Below are 16,492 nucleotides of genomic sequence, written 5' to 3' on the forward strand. Positions count from 1 at the left end.
CATGAGTTTGACCAAGTTGCAGGAGGCAGTGGAAGACAAGAGTCGGACACAACTAAACGACTAAGCAACAATAACAACATATCTCTAATTTGTAGTTAGGTATGTGATTATGAATTCCCAAAGTTACCGGTTACCAGTAAAGTAGCAGAGAATGTGAAATGTTGCATGGAGAATCATCATCTGGGGTTAATTTTTCTATAGTCGTTACACATCTTTTCCTCTCCCTGTCCTACCTGGGAATGCGGGTGGGTATCCCCAGTCCATTAAAACTAAACACAACCCTTTATGGTGATATAATACTGAGATTCATGCACAAAACAAATCCATGGTTTTAAACCATGGCTTGGTGTTATTTGTGAATCCTGCCCATCAGTTTAACTATGGTTTGTTTACTGCTTACAGACCTTGGTTTTCTTTAGCTATGGTTTTGCGTTACATACAAACCCAGCACTCATCTTCAACCATGGCTTGCTTAGCCATCCCACACCAGACATTCACAGAGCTGAAAAGGTTCTAGGTAACCAGTAGTTGAAAAATGAACTAGAAATTTTGGAGAAACAAGCCACGGTTTGTTTGTGGGGTAACTCATGGCTTGTTTAACAAACCGTGGATTAGCTTTAGAGCAAACCTGTCCAGTATTTAATTTCTGAGATTTTCAGCTGATTGAACAAAAAGGATATTTTATACAAATACGTACATACATTCTTCACAGTAAATTTCATGGCTAGCCAAAAAACTGAAGGAAGATCATGTATTTGTGGATCTCTTAATTTGACTGATATGTTTCCTTTTGATCTCTTCTTATGAGAATTTTATGGTCAGCATTAACATTTGCCTATAAACAAGTAGAACTGCTGCTTTGCCAGTCATGTGAAAACCAACAGTGCATTTGAAGAATACAAAAAGGCATAAAGTGTGATGACCTGCTGTCTACTCCATAGACTGCAAAGATGAGCTGTTAGCTTCTGCTTTTCTGAGAACGATTAAACTTAGCAAAGTACAATTCCTTTTCTTTGTTTTACTTTCAGTTAAATTTGGATTGGCTTTTCTCTGCTACTGTGTCTGCACCAACACTTCATTTATTTATTTTTAGTCCTCAACATCCCATAGCAATCTTTGCATATTTCCTGTATGTGCCCAATGTGTAAACGAAAATCTGCTTCTTCATTCAGTGCTTCCTTATTGGATCAGGAGAGATTCTGTGTTTTTTGTGGGTTCCAGGGCCTTGTAGTCAAAAGCCAGCTGTGCCTAAAGCAGTCACTGGGCACTTGCAAAGGGAAAAGTTCTTGTCCAAGACCCTGATGAAGTTCCATATTTAAACTGTGGAACTCACTCCTACAAGAGGTAGCGCTGGCCACCAACTTGGATGGAGGATAAGGCTGACAGTGGCTTCTAGCCACAATAGCTGTGTTCAACCTTGACTATCGGAAGCACTGTGCCTCTGAATACCAGTTGCTGGGAATCACAGTGAGGAAAGCATTGTTGCTTGTGAGCGTCCCATTGGGGCATCTGCTTCCCATTGGGGCATCTGCTTGGCCTCTGTGAGAATAGAATGCTGGACTAGATGGGCTTTTGGCCTGATGCTGCAGAGCTCGTCTTGTGTCCTTATGTGCCTTGTGTTTTAAACTGAGTCAAAGTTTTTTTCCTGGTGTTGAAGATACAGGTTCTGTGTGTGACAAACAGGTGATTCCGCAAGGGGGCACTCTGCAAGGGTTATGTAAGAGGGCCACAGAGGGTCAAATTCAGCGTGAGTCATGTAGAAGCTGGTTATGTTGATCGGGGAAAATATTTGGTGTGATAAATGGATTCAAATGTGGGCTGGAAATCAAATTAAAACTTGTGGAGTATTGTATTTTGTCTGACAAATATACGAGGCATGTGGGGGCGAATTGTCTTGAGAAGGCCAGTGGCTTACTGAAATATGACAGCTCCCTGTGGTGCAAGAATAGTTGTATATTTAATTGCAAGAAAATCGATTGATTGGTTTTACTGAGGGTTTTGTCCCTTGGGTTAAGAAAAAGTACATCCCTGAGTCCAAGGTTTGTTCTTTCTGGTAATGGCTCATTAGGGAGAAACTCAAAACCACAGCCTTGGTTCAGGTGTTACACTAAGCCAAGTTTCATGGCAGCCTGCTCCTTCTTCACTTTATTATTTGTTTACTGCGTTTACATCTCACGTCTTCTCCAGTAAGCTCAAGGTAGTGCATGTGCTTCTTCCGTTTTCCATCTTACTCTCACACAGCTGCCTTGTGATGCAGCTTAGAGTGGGGACTTGAACCCTGGGCTCCCAGGTCCTAGTCCAGTGCTCCCAACCGCTACACCCACCTCACTGGTTCTCATGGTAAGCTTGCTAATCATGGTTTACTGTAATGTGTGAACTCCGCCTCTGAGACTTCCCTTGAGAAGCTCAGCTGATGGGTAGGAGTTCAATCCTGCTTGGTCACTGTCTCCCCCTGCACCCAACTGGCCAACTGTGACAGATGGGTAGGACCACCCACTTGTCATTCGCCTGATGGGAAGAAGATAAAGATCTCTCCCACCAGGGCCCAAAAAAGGTTCCCCACCCCTGTTTTCAAGTATGAAATCAGTCTGTTTAATTATCTGTCCTTGCCTATTGTAGGACTGCTTATTTGAGTGCCCAGGTGCAAGAGTCAAGAGTGAAGGGGGTCAGAGGAGGCTATTTCCCAGAGACGGAGGCAAAGGAGGCCTCTTACTTTCATCTTTTCAATTTAGTGTTGATAAATGAGCCTTTGGGTAACTAAAAACAAGGCATTGTAAGAAGATCAAGGCTTTTTTTATTGCTGAAGGTCAGTAAGGCTTTGCTTTAATCAAATGTCAAAACATTTCACCAAGTCGGGTAACTCCCTCCCTGTACAGGCTGCTTCATCCTTGCTTCGTTATAAATAGCTGTTGTGTGGGCTCCTATAGTCTGAGGTCAAGAAGCTCCGAACAGCAGGAAGTGCTTCTGCCTGCAACAGCTTCATTTGTCTGAGAGGAGGAAGTAGACACATGCATGTGTGGGACTCCTCTCTCCAGACATGCCAGGATTAATGCCTAGACCCCACACACATCCAGGGTGTATGGCCGCATCCACACCATCCCACTTTGAAAAGCGCTGTGATACCGCTTTAGGCAGTCATGGCTTCCCCCAAAGAAGCTGTAGTCTACTAAGGGTGCTGAGAGTTTTTAAGGGACCCTTATTGCCTTCACAGATCTACAGTTCTCAGAGTTCCCTGTGAAGGAGGGATGGATTGTTAAACCATTCTGGGAGGGGGAACAGGGCTCCCATCACACACCATTGACCATTCTAGGTAGGGGCGATGAGAGTTGAAATCCAGCCACATCTGAAGGGCACTTCTGGATGAGAGTTCATTATTCAGAGAGGAAGAGGGAGCCAAAACCCCCACTATCCAAATCTTTGTGTGCACATAGACTAGGTTTCTGGGTCCTGACCAAGATCTTTTGTTTCCAGTTAAACCTCAAAACAATTGGTTCAGCCTTTAGGACTTGCCCTGTTGGGTACCATTGCTAACATCAGCAGGACTCATTATGTACTCCTGTATATTTTAAGTAACCATTTTATCACTGGCAGATAACTGGCCTACATCTGGTTTTGCTTACCCGTTTTCTTCTGAGGCTCTCTTCCTATTGAATTGGAGCCAAGGGGTGCCATGGAGATGGATGTTTTGTACCAAAGCAGCTGCAGTTCCAATACCAAGTCCTCAAGTTCTTCCCAAGCCATGCTTAGCCCTCTTTTTTCCCTTGCCCCCTCCCTATAGTTCACTTACTTCCTATAGGAAGTCTTTCCTGATACTGGATTTCATATATTGACCCACTTTTGAAAGCCATTGGTTATTACTAGATAACCGTAATTTGTTCATTGTCCATTGTTCATGTAATGCTGCTGTTGCCATGGAAGTAATTTTGCTCCCAGTGTTTGCATCCGTCAGCTTCAGGTTTTATATTTTGGGCTTTTTTAAGTCTGGCTATTCATGTCTGGTACAGCTGTGGGGGGGGGGAAACCCCACCCATCCTGGTTTTAGGCTTGTGAGTCAACTGCACATGTATGTTAATTCTGGAGAGAATTACAATCGGAGTAGAATACTGTTAGTGGACTAGGAACTGGGTTCAATATTTTAATGTGCTGTAGGCTACATGCACATGTGTATGCTTTCTTGGGAGTAAGACCCAGTGGACCAGCCTCTCTCTTTTGTGTACAGCGATGGTTTGTTACAAACTGCGGGTTAACTTTAGGAAAACCTCAGTTCGCTCACTATGTAAATGGAAATAATACTAGAAATATCCTCTCAGATGTCTCATTATTATTACTATTAATTACCCAGGCTTTACTCTAAGGTTCCAGGGTTGATTACACCAATTAAAACACAATGTTAGAAACTGCTTAAATCAACCTGCAATCACATAAATGAGGTGGGTCCTAAATATCTCGGATGTGTCCCTGTATTGGGAAGTTTTTAATGTTTGATGTTTTATTATGTTTTTATATGTGTTGGAAGCCACCCAGAGTAGCTGGGGCAGCTCAGCCAGATGGACGGGGTATAAATAATAAAATTATTATTATTATTTATTTCAAAAGCCAGGGTCAAGAAGTGTGTTTTCTGTATTCGCTGAAATTTGTATAATGAAGGTACCAGACCAGCCTTTGTGAGGAGAGAATTCCACAACTTTGGGGCCACCAGAGAATGCCCCCTCCCAGGCTGCCGTCATCTGACCTCTGAGGGTAGAGGAACTAGCAAGAGGGCCCCCTCTAGCAGTCTTAGCACCTGAGGACATCTGTAGGGAAGGAGGTGGTTTTTCAAGTATTTGCAGTCTGATTCATTTAGGGCTATAAACACTAACATGGGTACTTTGAATTGGGCCCTAGAACTAAATGCTAATCCCATAGAAGAGAGTCCGCCCATCCCCTAAATTTCTAGTACAGAACTAGATGGTTAAAGTATGAAATTGTGAACTGTTGTGAGGACACAGTTGGCTGGACAGTATAGAAAAGTCAGAACAAAATAAATGTACTTTCTAGGGCTTCAACGATTATTTAAGTTTAGTTAAAATGCATATTAGTTTTCTCTATCAAATACTAATACTTAAAAACAGCACACTAGAAAAACTGCAAATGGAAAGCCCCTTCTCAGAAGAGGCATCCTCCCCTCTCTTGAACACAGGATAAATGCCTTTTTGTTGATTATGTCTGCTATGACACACCATCCAAAATAATTATTTCATTGATTCGAAACTATTGTTTCAACACACAGAGAGACATTAATGGATAGACTTAAAACCACATTCACCAGCCAAAATTTCTTTAACCAGGTGACATCTCTAATACAGCCTTGGAACTCACCACAAAGTTTTCCCCCTTCTTCATTTTGGCTTCAGAGGAAGAAAAGAAGCATGTTCCACAGCTCGCATGGGCATGCAGGCTAGAAGCTTCTTAAGTCGGCTAGTGAAAATATTTGCCTTCAGTCAAGCAAATTGGTGGAGGACATTCCTCTTCCACCAATTTGCTTGTCATGGTTGATCCTTCCTCCTTGGCCAGCATGGTCACCAAGTGGAGGAGGGATGGAATGATCAGTTTCTTCCTCCACTTACCTACTTGCTTACCTACTTACCTACTTGCCTTGGTCCATCTTTCCTCTGAATACCAGTTGCTGGAAACCACAGGAGGGGAGAGGGCTCTTGTGCTCAGGTCCTGCTTACGGGTTTCCCATGGACATCTGGTTGGCCACTGTGAGAACAGGATGCTGGACTAGATGGGCCACTGGTCTGATCCAGTTGGGCTCTTCTTGTGTCCTTAATCCCCTGCCTGCATGGAATTGCTGGTTGCCTGTGACTACTGGGTGACTTGTTATATACAAGGCTGCTCTAATATTTCCCACGAACCTTTTAACAATGTACTTGGAGCGGGTGGGGGTGGATAATGGCAGGATGAATGAAAAGGACTACAATACTGAATATTGCGGGAGAAAAACGGTTGAGTAATAATCATTCGCTGACAACAATGTTACAGTATTTTGTTACCATAAAATGAGCATCATGTTTAAAGGGATCATTGTTGTGACTCACTCATCCTGAGAGGAGAAAAGGTGTGTGTATTTTGCCCTTGTTGTTAAATAATATTTACTTTATTGGGGATGAGGAACATGCACTCTTCTTAGACAAAGACGCACCTGCTATACTGAAACATTTTTTAAAATGCACAAAACCCTATCTCTCTCTGTCTTTCCTCTGCAGTTTGCCCCACAAAGCAGTAATCTGAGGGAATAACTCACAGCTTGTGCAAGATGTTTGAATGAACACGGCGAAATAGAAGCAGCCTCCCATCCGCAATACAAATAGCAATCAAGTCTGGAAGAAGAAGGGGGGGTGTGGACACCATGTGTGGAACTGTTGATGAGTAGCACATGGCTTGGGAGTGGAGGAGGAGGAGGGTGCTTCTCTTCCAATTTATGCTGAGATCTGGAGGACTTAATGCTTATAAGAAGAGATGCGAGTGCAGAGCGCGAGTCTGCTGATGTGGCCAAACAAGGCAGACCCAGCAGCTACTTGACTGGAGGTGGCTACTTGGAGCAGCACAGACCTGCCCTGCCTATCGCGAGGGGGAGAGGCACCACCGTGGCCCAGCCAGAATTAAGATGCCAGCAAAAGGCAAATACTTCTTCAACGAGAATGAAGGCTGCAAGATAACAGACCCTTTGTACGAGAAGTACCGCTACTCAAGCCAACAGCATCCCCTCCTCTTCTTCCTGCTCTTCATCGTCATTGCCTATTGTGCGACCCTCATCATTGTTCTCCTCACCCAGCATGTGAGTAGATATAGATGCCTCTGTTCTTGCTCTTTGGGCTCTGGAATGAAGTCCCAAAGTAATTTGCTCTAGGTTATAAAAGGGATCTGTAGCAAGAGGGGCACCAGCTGCTTCATTTTCCAGTTGTGCTAGTTCAGGTCAGTGTGCATTCATTCGTAGCAGCCAAAAACACCTAGAAAAACTAAGATCAGTACACAGGGGGAGAGGGAGGATTTGCTAAGGTGCTGCACATTTCTAAGGAGCTTTAGAGTCCAATACCGGGCTTAAATCTAATTGTTACCAGGATACAATACTATCAGCGGGGATTGCTTGTGAATACCAAGTTGTGAATACTTGAAGTATTTATACAATGTGAGGTTTTGTTGCTGCAGTAGGAGTTATACTTTTATCCTAGCAGTGGGGGATAGTGTCAGGCCTGGTTCTGAGCTGCACTAACAGAGCCAGTGGGATTTCCAGTTTAAAAGTTGCAAAGCAGAAATGGAAGGATCTCCCAGTTTCTCATTTTTTCAATATTCAATTCAGTTCTCCACATTTTGAAGCAATTTGCAATTTTTCAATTAAAAAAAATCCATATGAAAATTCAGCAGCATTTAAATGTGTACTATTCCCTCATAGACACACTTTTATATGCAATTTTGACTAAAGTACACATTTCTGAAAGCAATTTTCTATAAAATAGTGCAGTTTTGTACATTATTTGCACTGATGACTTCATTTTCTCATGCTTTCCCATTATATATACATATATTTGTAAACACTGGTTGGCTGGATAACTGCATCACAGAATTTGGATAAGTATGGATTTCGGAGGATAACTATGTTTTGGTTCGCATATTGTTTTGGAAAGTTCAAATTTCATAGTCTCGAACTGAAACGAATTCCTTCCCAGGAATGATGGGAATTGTAGTCCCAACAACATACAGAGAGGGTTCTCTGCTTCTAGGGTAGATGATCAGATATACCAGGTCAGACAAAGGGAGCTTCTTGTGTTGCTAGTGTGCTTTAGTTTATGAAGTTCTGATGCCTTTAAAAGTTTAGATTGTTGAGAGATTGTGCTATGGAAGAATGAGAACATGCATACAGTCTGTGGTGTGTGTTTTGGTGACCTTTGTTTTATTTTTTATCAGCCACCGGGAGATCATCTTGCCTACCTTATTACAGTTGGCACAGCACTCATAATTTTCATAGTCATGTATCTTCTGGTTTACTTTGAATACTTCTTTTGGTGTCGGCTGAAATTGTTTGCTGTTGTGATTTGGATCTGCTTGCTGGCCATAGGATATGTCTCCATTTTTGCCGCAGGGAAGACTCCTCAACTTGCTGCATGGGAACAGGTATTTTAATTTTTATCTATTGATCTGTCATCTTCTCCTTCCTCCAAGCTGCTCATGGCATTGAATAGGGTTCCTTATCAGGCTCCCTCCAAAATCTTGGGCTGCATGCACCCCATATCTTTAAAGCACATTCTCCCCAAAGAGTCCTGGAAACTGTAGTTCGTTAAGGGTGCTGAGAAATGTATCTCTGTGAAAGGGGTGCATTACAGTTTCCAGGATTCTGCTTGGGGTGGGGACTGTATTTTGAATGTGCTTTTTAAAGATATGGCATGTCTTCATCTAACCTCTCCCGTGAGACATTGATGAAAGGTCACCCAGTGAGCCTCATGGGTGAGCAGGGATTGCAACCTGGGTTTCTCTAGCCCAAGTGCAAATATTCTGCCCACTGGCTCTGGGAAGGGATGTGTTTCTGCTGTGTTTATATACACTCATTTAAAAATGCATGTTTTAAAACAAAACACAACTGCCTTCAAATCTGGGGCTGTCTGAATATCCCCAGACACTGCTCATTATGCAAATAGGCATGGCTAATCACCTGCAGTGGGGGGGGAGGGGATCATTTAATTATGACATCAATTTGCAAAATTAATGCTGCTTTGATTATGAGCAATTAGGGGCACCATTGAGAGTTACAGATGTGGGTGTGCCTTGGAGAAATGTTTCATCAAACTAGAGATAGAAAGGGAGGGAAAAGAGCAGGCAGGAAGATTTGATTGGTTGACTGCAAAGGGCATATACAAAACATTCCTGTATATGCCTGGGTATGGTAAAAGGAGACATCTCTCTGGATCTTTGGAGAGCAGATGGGAGGGTGGGGTAAGAGGGGAGGCAAGCCCCCAACCCCCCACCCCGTGCAGTGAGATACTTTGGCCTATAATACACTGCCCGTTAGATCAGAAGAATAACTGGATGGAATGCAACCCTATCCAGAATGCTAACTCCTCAGATAGGTGAAGTACCCTTCATCTGTACCTCTGTTGCTAGGGTTGTGTCACAGTTTATTGATTGTTGTCCTGTACGCGGGTGGCGCTGTGGTCTAAACCACTGAGCCTAGGGCTTGCTGATGAGAAGGTCGCAGTTCGAAGCCCCGCAACTGGGTGAGCTCCCGTTGCTCGGTCCCTGCTCCTGCCAACTTAGTAGTTCAAAAGCACGTCAAAGCGCAAGTAGATAAATAGGTACCGCTCCAGCAGGAAGGTAAATGGCGTTTCCGTGTGCTGCTCTGGTTCGCCAGAAGCGGCTTAGTCATGCTGGCCAAATGACCCGGATGCTGTATGCCGGCTCCCTTGGCCAATAAAGTGAGATGAGCGCCACAACCCCAGAGTCGGTCACGACTGGACCCTAATGGTCAGGGGTCCCTTTACCTTTTTCACCTGCCCTTTACCTATGTTTCTGATTAACATAGTGGTTTCCCTATCCCATTTATAGAAGTGGAAGTTGTGCTGTTCTTAACACAGTTCCCTGAAAGCGTTTTTGAGTACTGGTTCCTTCACAGCTTCCATTGTTCTCTCGAAACCTATCATTTGTTCAGTAATTTTTGACAGGTGCTTGGAAAACATCAAGGATCTCGTTTCTTTTTAACAGGTGCCATTCTTTCTGTTCATCATCTTCACGGCTTATACCATGTTTCCCTTGGGAATGAGAGATGCTGTGATTGTCAGCAGTGTTTCAGCGCTCTCCCATATTGTAGTCCTGAGCATCGCTGTAGCTCAAAACGAGCAGGACCACCCGACTCTTCCACGTCAGGTAAGGCAAAGGTTTGTATATGTGATTGCAACATGTGCATTTTGATCAGGCAGACGCCGTGGACATCCAGTGGAGCTCAACACTGGAAGATTCAAGACAGGGAAACTAAAGTATACTTATCCATGCAGCGCATAGTTAAACTATGGAACTCACTCCCGCAGGCGGCAGTGATGGCCACCAACCTTGATGACTTTAAAAGAGGATTAGAGAAATTCATGGAGAGGGCTCTTGATTCCCTTAATGGCTACTAGCCATGATGGCTATGCTTTGCCTCCACAGTTGGGAGGCAGCAATACTGCTGAATGTCAATTGCTGGAAGCCACAGGAGGGGAGAGTGTTGTGTTGCTCTTTCCCTGCTTGTGCGTTTCCCACTTGCACCATGGTGCACCGTGAGAACAGGATGCTGGATTAGATGTTAACAAATGCTACAAGTGGCTGAAAAGTCATTGTGGTCCATTACCCATGTGGTGCAATGATTAGAATGCTGGACTAGGACCTGGGAGACCAGGGTTCAAATTCCTACTCAGCCTTGAAGCTCACTGGGTGACCTTGGGCCAGTCGCTCCCTCTCAACCTAACCTACCTCAGTGTTTCTGTGAGGATTAAATGAGAAGGGAGAGAGAACCATTGAGCTCCTTGAAGGATGTAAATAGGATAAATACAGTTGCTGAGGCTCTCAGCAATTTTCAGGTGGGCCATACGGGTTAAAACTTTGATTTAGCTAAACATATGGACAAAACACAAAATTCCAGAGGCTAGAAGAATACTTTGTTATCAATGCACATATGTGTCATAGCCCATATAATCTTAGAAGAGGTTTCATAAGGACTTGCCCAGTTTAACTGGGCTGCCTTTTAAGTCAATCAAAATGTTTTTAGTCGGTTTAGTTAAGCAGTTAAAATACAACTTTATATTCACATTTGGTCTTGTATGTTAGAAGAATAAGTGGTAGTTAGAAATAGCTGTGTTGTGCTTTTCTGTTGTCTTGGGATATAGTGTGTTGTTTTCTGGGTGTATATTTATTCTTTGTTGTTCTTCCATGTGGATATTGACTGTTTCCCATTTGTTGGCTTCATAAAGCTGGTGGCATTCTTTCCAGGAGCCAGAAAGAATCTTGGACAAATTTATCAAGCAGTAAAACCAATATCAGTCTAGGAAGTCAGGCTGTAAAACTCTTTTTTTCTTTTCTTCTGGTGTGTGTGCGTGTCTGTCAGAGTTACAGAATTTAGACACAGAGTATAGAAAGTTTAATCATGCACCTGCTGAATTGAATCGCACCCACTGAATTTTTTTACCTGAAGTGACAGTAAAATTGTTTTGGGAAGCAGATTGTGAAGTGTAGAAAGAGTGCACAAGTCCTGCATTTGTATCTCATTTTTTTAATTATTATTTTTCAGTTCAAGCAAAATGTTTCCTGCTGGGCAATCCAGAATCTTCTTCACAATGTTATAATTCATAATAAATACCAAGAGGGAATGTTTGGCTTTTCATGAAGAGGGTTGGGTGTGTTCCTAAATTGCTTGGAAAAGGGAAAGAGAAATTCTCATGGCTTTGTAACACTGGTCTGTGCGCCAGTTGCACCCTGCCAGTGAATTTTCACAATTGCTTGGCAAGCACCAGGGGTCTAGTCATGAAGCTTTTGAAATCTGATAAACAGCTCGGTGTAAAGGAGCAAAGCCTCTCTGATTCAGGATCCACATAGTTGAGGTGTGTGCGTCATGTCTCGAAGGGTGAGGTAACCCATTTCCTTCCCCAAATGATTGCTACTTAGTGGAATGATGCAAGCCCTTCATTTTAACACTTTGCTCTCCTTTCTTCTCTTTGATGAATCTCTTAACAAATTTATCAGGGAATTTTGATTACTGGCACATTTTGAAGCAACTCCTTTATATTAAATGCTCATTTGACACCCTGAATCACACTTGATTTCAGTCTTTCCAAGAAATGGGTTCTAACAACAATTCCCTCCTCATTTCAAGATATTTAGTTCTCAGGGATCCAATCAGCAGGGGTGTGTGTCAGAATTCCAGGAAGACACATTGGGGGCTGATATTTGGAGAATGTTGGGGCTAAGTTGCACATTATGTAAGAGTTCTAAGATGGGATCTCCTGCCATATTCTGTTTTCCTTTCCTTATTTAGTTTTCGCTTCAGGGCACGTGTACAGTGTTTGACCTCCAAATTTGGCCAAGAGTGTGAGGAGGACGCTGAGGGTGTGCATAGTTCATTTAAGCATCCTGTCTTGTTCTGAAACTTGTAGCAGATCCAAACCATACATTTAAAGCAGATGTCTTCCTCCAGAGAATTGTGGAAACTGGAGTTTGCTAAGGTTGCTGGAAATTGTAGCTCTGGGGGGAGGTAAACTACAGTTCCCATGATTATTGGAGGGAAGCTGTGTGCTTTAAATGTATAATGTGGACCAAAAGTTGTTGATTAAGATGCCATGAGAAGCTATGGTACATTGAATTCTTCTGCATTGTATTCAGGCACATCATGTAGGGCAGGTATGGGGGACATTTGGCCCTTGAGGTGTTGCTGAACTATAACTTCCACCACCCCTGGTCATCAACTATGTCTACTAGCACTGATGGAGAGTTTTAGTTCAGCATAGTCTGGAGGGCCAAAGGTTCCCCACTCCTAACATAGGGAGAAAGTGCTTGCATGAGTGACCAAAAAGCTCATTCATACCTCTTCTTGTTTGCTTGTCTTAATAATAATAATAATAATAATAATAATAATAATAATAATAATTTTTATTTATATCCCACCCTCCCCAGCCGAAGCCAGGCTCAGGGCGGCTAACAACAATAAAACAGTACAAAAGTACAACACAACACAACACTCTAAAATCATTCATTATAAAATTAATTCAAATCAAGCCACTGGCAACCATTGGGCCAGAGCTCCGCGAAGATTGCCGAGGGAGGGAGTCAGGCTGTGCCCTGGCCAAAGGCCTGGTCGAACAGCTCTGTCTTGCAGGCCCTGCGGAAAGATGTCAAGTCCCGCAGGGCCCTAGTCTCTTGTGACAGAGTGTTCCACCAGATCAGAGCCACAGCCGAAAAAGCCCTGGCTCTAGTTGAGGCCAGCCTAACCTCTCTGTGGCCTGGGACCTTCAAGATGTTTTTATTTGAAGACCATAAGTTTCTCTGTGGGAAATACCAGGAGAGGCAGTCCCGTAGGTACGAGGCCGTATAGGGCTTTAAAGGTTAAACTGGGCCAGTGCATGGTTATTTATAAGCCTGGGGTGGGTTTATTGTGTTGAATGCCTACATACATTCCACTAGAGAGTGGAATATGGTAGGAAGAACTGGTTACTGTTACATGTATTCATACAGAGTTCATATGTGAGAAATTCACATATTGCTTAATGTGGCCTGGATCGGAAACTGTGGACTAGTTCAGCTTTGAATGCTTTCTATAAGCTTTCTTTAAGTTCCCTGGTCATAGTTTTGGCTGGATTTCAAACCTGGAGAATGATGTGATTTTTCTTCTAAAACCAAATACATCACCGAACCACTAAATGCATGTACTCATTTGTTTAAAAGTTTTCTCCAGCCCATTCATTGTATAGTCATTCCAGGATTTAGAGGAAACATAACATCAAATAAAATAAAACATTTTCCTTTATAGTTGTTAGTAACCACAAATTGACTCAGTCTTAAGTCTACCAACATCACCCCTGCAGAGTTAAAGGGGCAGAAAGCACTTAGAATAAGCTGACATCTGAATGGCTGTAAGAATTGTTTAACTGTTAAAATGTTGTGGTTACAAAGTGGAGTGGGATTTTTGCTTGACTACACTAATATATTGATCCTTCTTGTTTTGCTCCCAGAGTTGCCTCTTTGATTTGCTAACAACAGGCCAGAGCCAGTCATGCTGGTTTTCCAGGGGTGGGGGGAAAGGAAAATATTCCTTTGAAAATTTGGGTAATTTGCACAGAGCAATTCACAACATAGGGTGATCTAATTCAACATGTTTATTTTAGTAAGCAAAGTAACAAAATTTTGAAACTGACAAGCTTACCAAATTTTGTATTTGCCATTGCCATCCATTCATTGTTACTGTTGATCTTAAGCAATGGAACACTTTCCATGGTAAAAATAAAGCATGGGGGGGGATTCCACCCCACACCAATGGCCAGATCTTGCATAGTCTTATGCTCAGGATTGGTTCAGAAATCATTACAAGCCATAGTTAAGGACATTAAACTATGGATTGCAGTGATGTCAGAATTGCCAAACCATGCTCTTCAGTTGGCTAACAAGAATTGGAATCCATGGCTGACTAACCAACTAAGTTTTGGCATGATGTATGGATTGACAAACCATGGTTGTGACCACCACTCTGCCTTCAGAGGCTACCGAAGGCACAGTAAACTTGTGAAGAGTAAACAAGTGAAGTAGAGTGCTGAGAGAGAGAGGAAACCAAGCAAGCAGTTTTAAATGTATTTATTTACTGAAGATTTCTCACTGGACCTTCATCACAAGTGATCCCAGTGACAACAGGGTACAATCAACATAATCATAGTAAAACAATGGGCAGGTAAAGCAAGCCAATTGATCAACACTGCCAAACTACAACTTAGCACTCAGTCTAGATGCTAACATCCTGTAAATGCCTATGTAAACAACCATGTTTTCATCTCCTGTTGAAAAGCAAAAAGAGATGGCACCAGGTTTAACTACATAAATTGGGGGCAGGGGCGGCACCACAGATGAGCTTCCAAAAGCGTAATTTCCAAAGGTTTAAGGGGGGGGGGATCCACAGGGGAAGCTATACATTGCAACTCATCATGATGGCTATATGCCTCCTTCAGCATCAGAGGCAGCGTGTATCTGAACCTCATTTGCTGGGGAACACCAGTGGGAGAGAGTTATTCCCCTCATTGTCAAGTACTTGGCTTTTCAAAGGCACCTGACTTGTTGCTGTCAAAAGCAGGATGCTGGACTAAATTAGCCTTTGGCTTGATCCAGAAGGGTTATTTTTAAACCATGTTTTGAACTTCGCAGCACTATTCGTGCAAACCATGGTTGGACATGATGTTTGAACTGAGCCAAAGTGACAGTGATGGAAATGCTTGGGTTTTTAAAAATGCTTTTAGGGGATTTAAAATTAGCCCCATCGTAGTTCTGTAAACTGGAGAGGAAGAGGAGAATTAAAACCTGTAGCATGTTGTCCCTACAAAACTGTGAATCACAAATGATGAATGTTATTTGAAAACTTAAATCTATTATCTAGATTAATAACAATTGGCACATGTTGCTAATTCCTGCCTGCTTGAGTGCTACAAGTCAACTCCCTGTTGCCAACTCTTTGACTGAAGGCAGGAACTGTCCGTTTCACAGCCCCTCCAGTCAACCTACGTGAATTGGGCAACGTGTACCACCAGCAAAGAAGGCAGGTTCAAACCAGAAAGTTTAGGATGACTTGTGAAAGAGAGCCAAGACTCGCGCGCATGCACACACACACACACACACACTTAAAACAACAACAAAACCAACCATCCACTTGAGTTGCTAGCCAGTTTGACTTGCCTGGAGGAAAATTCATTCCTGGTCTCATAATTAGTTACTGGGTGCTAGCAAAACCCATAAATGAGAAGTCCTATGCGTAACTCCGTCATCCTTCCCCATAGCTATTCTAGGGAATAATCTGAAGCTTTCGCATTCAAAATTCTGTATCTACCATTGCTGAGCAACCTGCCGTCTGGATATGCAGAATGGGCCCAGCTATTAGTAGCCTGCCCTCCTCCTTTATGCCAAGGACGCTTTTACAGTTTATGGTTTCTTCTGGGTTGCAAAAAGAGAAAAAGTTGTTCAAAAGATGGAACAAGGAGGCAATGGTGGCCACCAGCTTGGATGACTTTGAAAAGAGGATTATACAGATTGGAGGATAAGGCTATTGATGGCTACTGGCCACAATGGCTCTGCTTTGCTCACGCAGTTGGAGGCAGCAATGCTACCAGCTGCTGGAAACTGCAGGAGGGGAGAGGACTGTTGTGTTCTGCTTCTGCTTGTGGATTTCCTACAGGCATCTGGTTGGCCACTGCAAGAACAAGATGCTGGACTAGATGCGCCATTGGCCAGATCCAGCAGACTCTTCTTAGGTTATTAAACCTTCCTTTGTAACATTTGCTATGTCTTTTGTTTCTTTGTTGGTTAATTTCCCCCTTTGCTAACAGCATAAAAAGAGGGTGGGGAGAGAACCTGCCTAAGTTATTAAAATATGTAATTTCCTTTTTGTCTCAGTTACAGTGTATATATTGGAGCTTCATCAGAATACCGTAGTAGATGATTTAATTTCCTTAGGCTTGGATGTTGCTTCAGTTTGCTAATATTGGCTATTAAATCATGGTCCTTCTCAAAGCAATGTTCTTGCTGCCTGACTGTTCACCATCACAAGTGCTTGCCTATATACACTCATTAATTTTCTCCCCAATTACCTTTCAAATGAACAAGCACAATCTCTTTCACAATTTCTAAATGAGTGTTGCGTTTGTACCTGAGTTCGAGAGGAAGCATACCTTTTCTACAAAGGGCTTGTTAAAAGGAAATAAACTTTGCCTATTATAGCCAGTCAAGGAAGAGAGTAGAAGTT

The 16,492-nt window shown here is 42.8% G+C and overlaps 1 protein-coding gene across 4 annotated transcripts in view; it reads left to right on the forward strand.

Annotated features, from left to right (window-relative positions):
• Window positions 1-16,492, forward strand: part of ADCY7 (adenylate cyclase 7) — an 82,088-nt gene that overhangs the window by 26,871 nt on the left and 38,725 nt on the right. For all 4 annotated transcript variants that reach the window (XM_081870164.1, XM_081870161.1, XM_081870162.1 and 1 more), the window contains exons 2-4: window positions 6,249-6,820; window positions 7,948-8,154; window positions 9,736-9,897. In XM_081870164.1, coding sequence (XP_081726290.1) covers window positions 6,650-6,820; window positions 7,948-8,154; window positions 9,736-9,897 — 540 coding nt within the window. In that variant the 5' untranslated portion in view covers window positions 6,249-6,649. The remainder of the gene's footprint in view (window positions 1-6,248; window positions 6,821-7,947; window positions 8,155-9,735; window positions 9,898-16,492) is intronic.

The sequence above is a fragment of the Podarcis erhardii genome (assembly GCF_964252035.2).
Source record: "Podarcis erhardii genome assembly, chromosome: 7".
Taxonomy (NCBI): domain Eukaryota; kingdom Metazoa; phylum Chordata; class Lepidosauria; order Squamata; family Lacertidae; genus Podarcis; species Podarcis erhardii.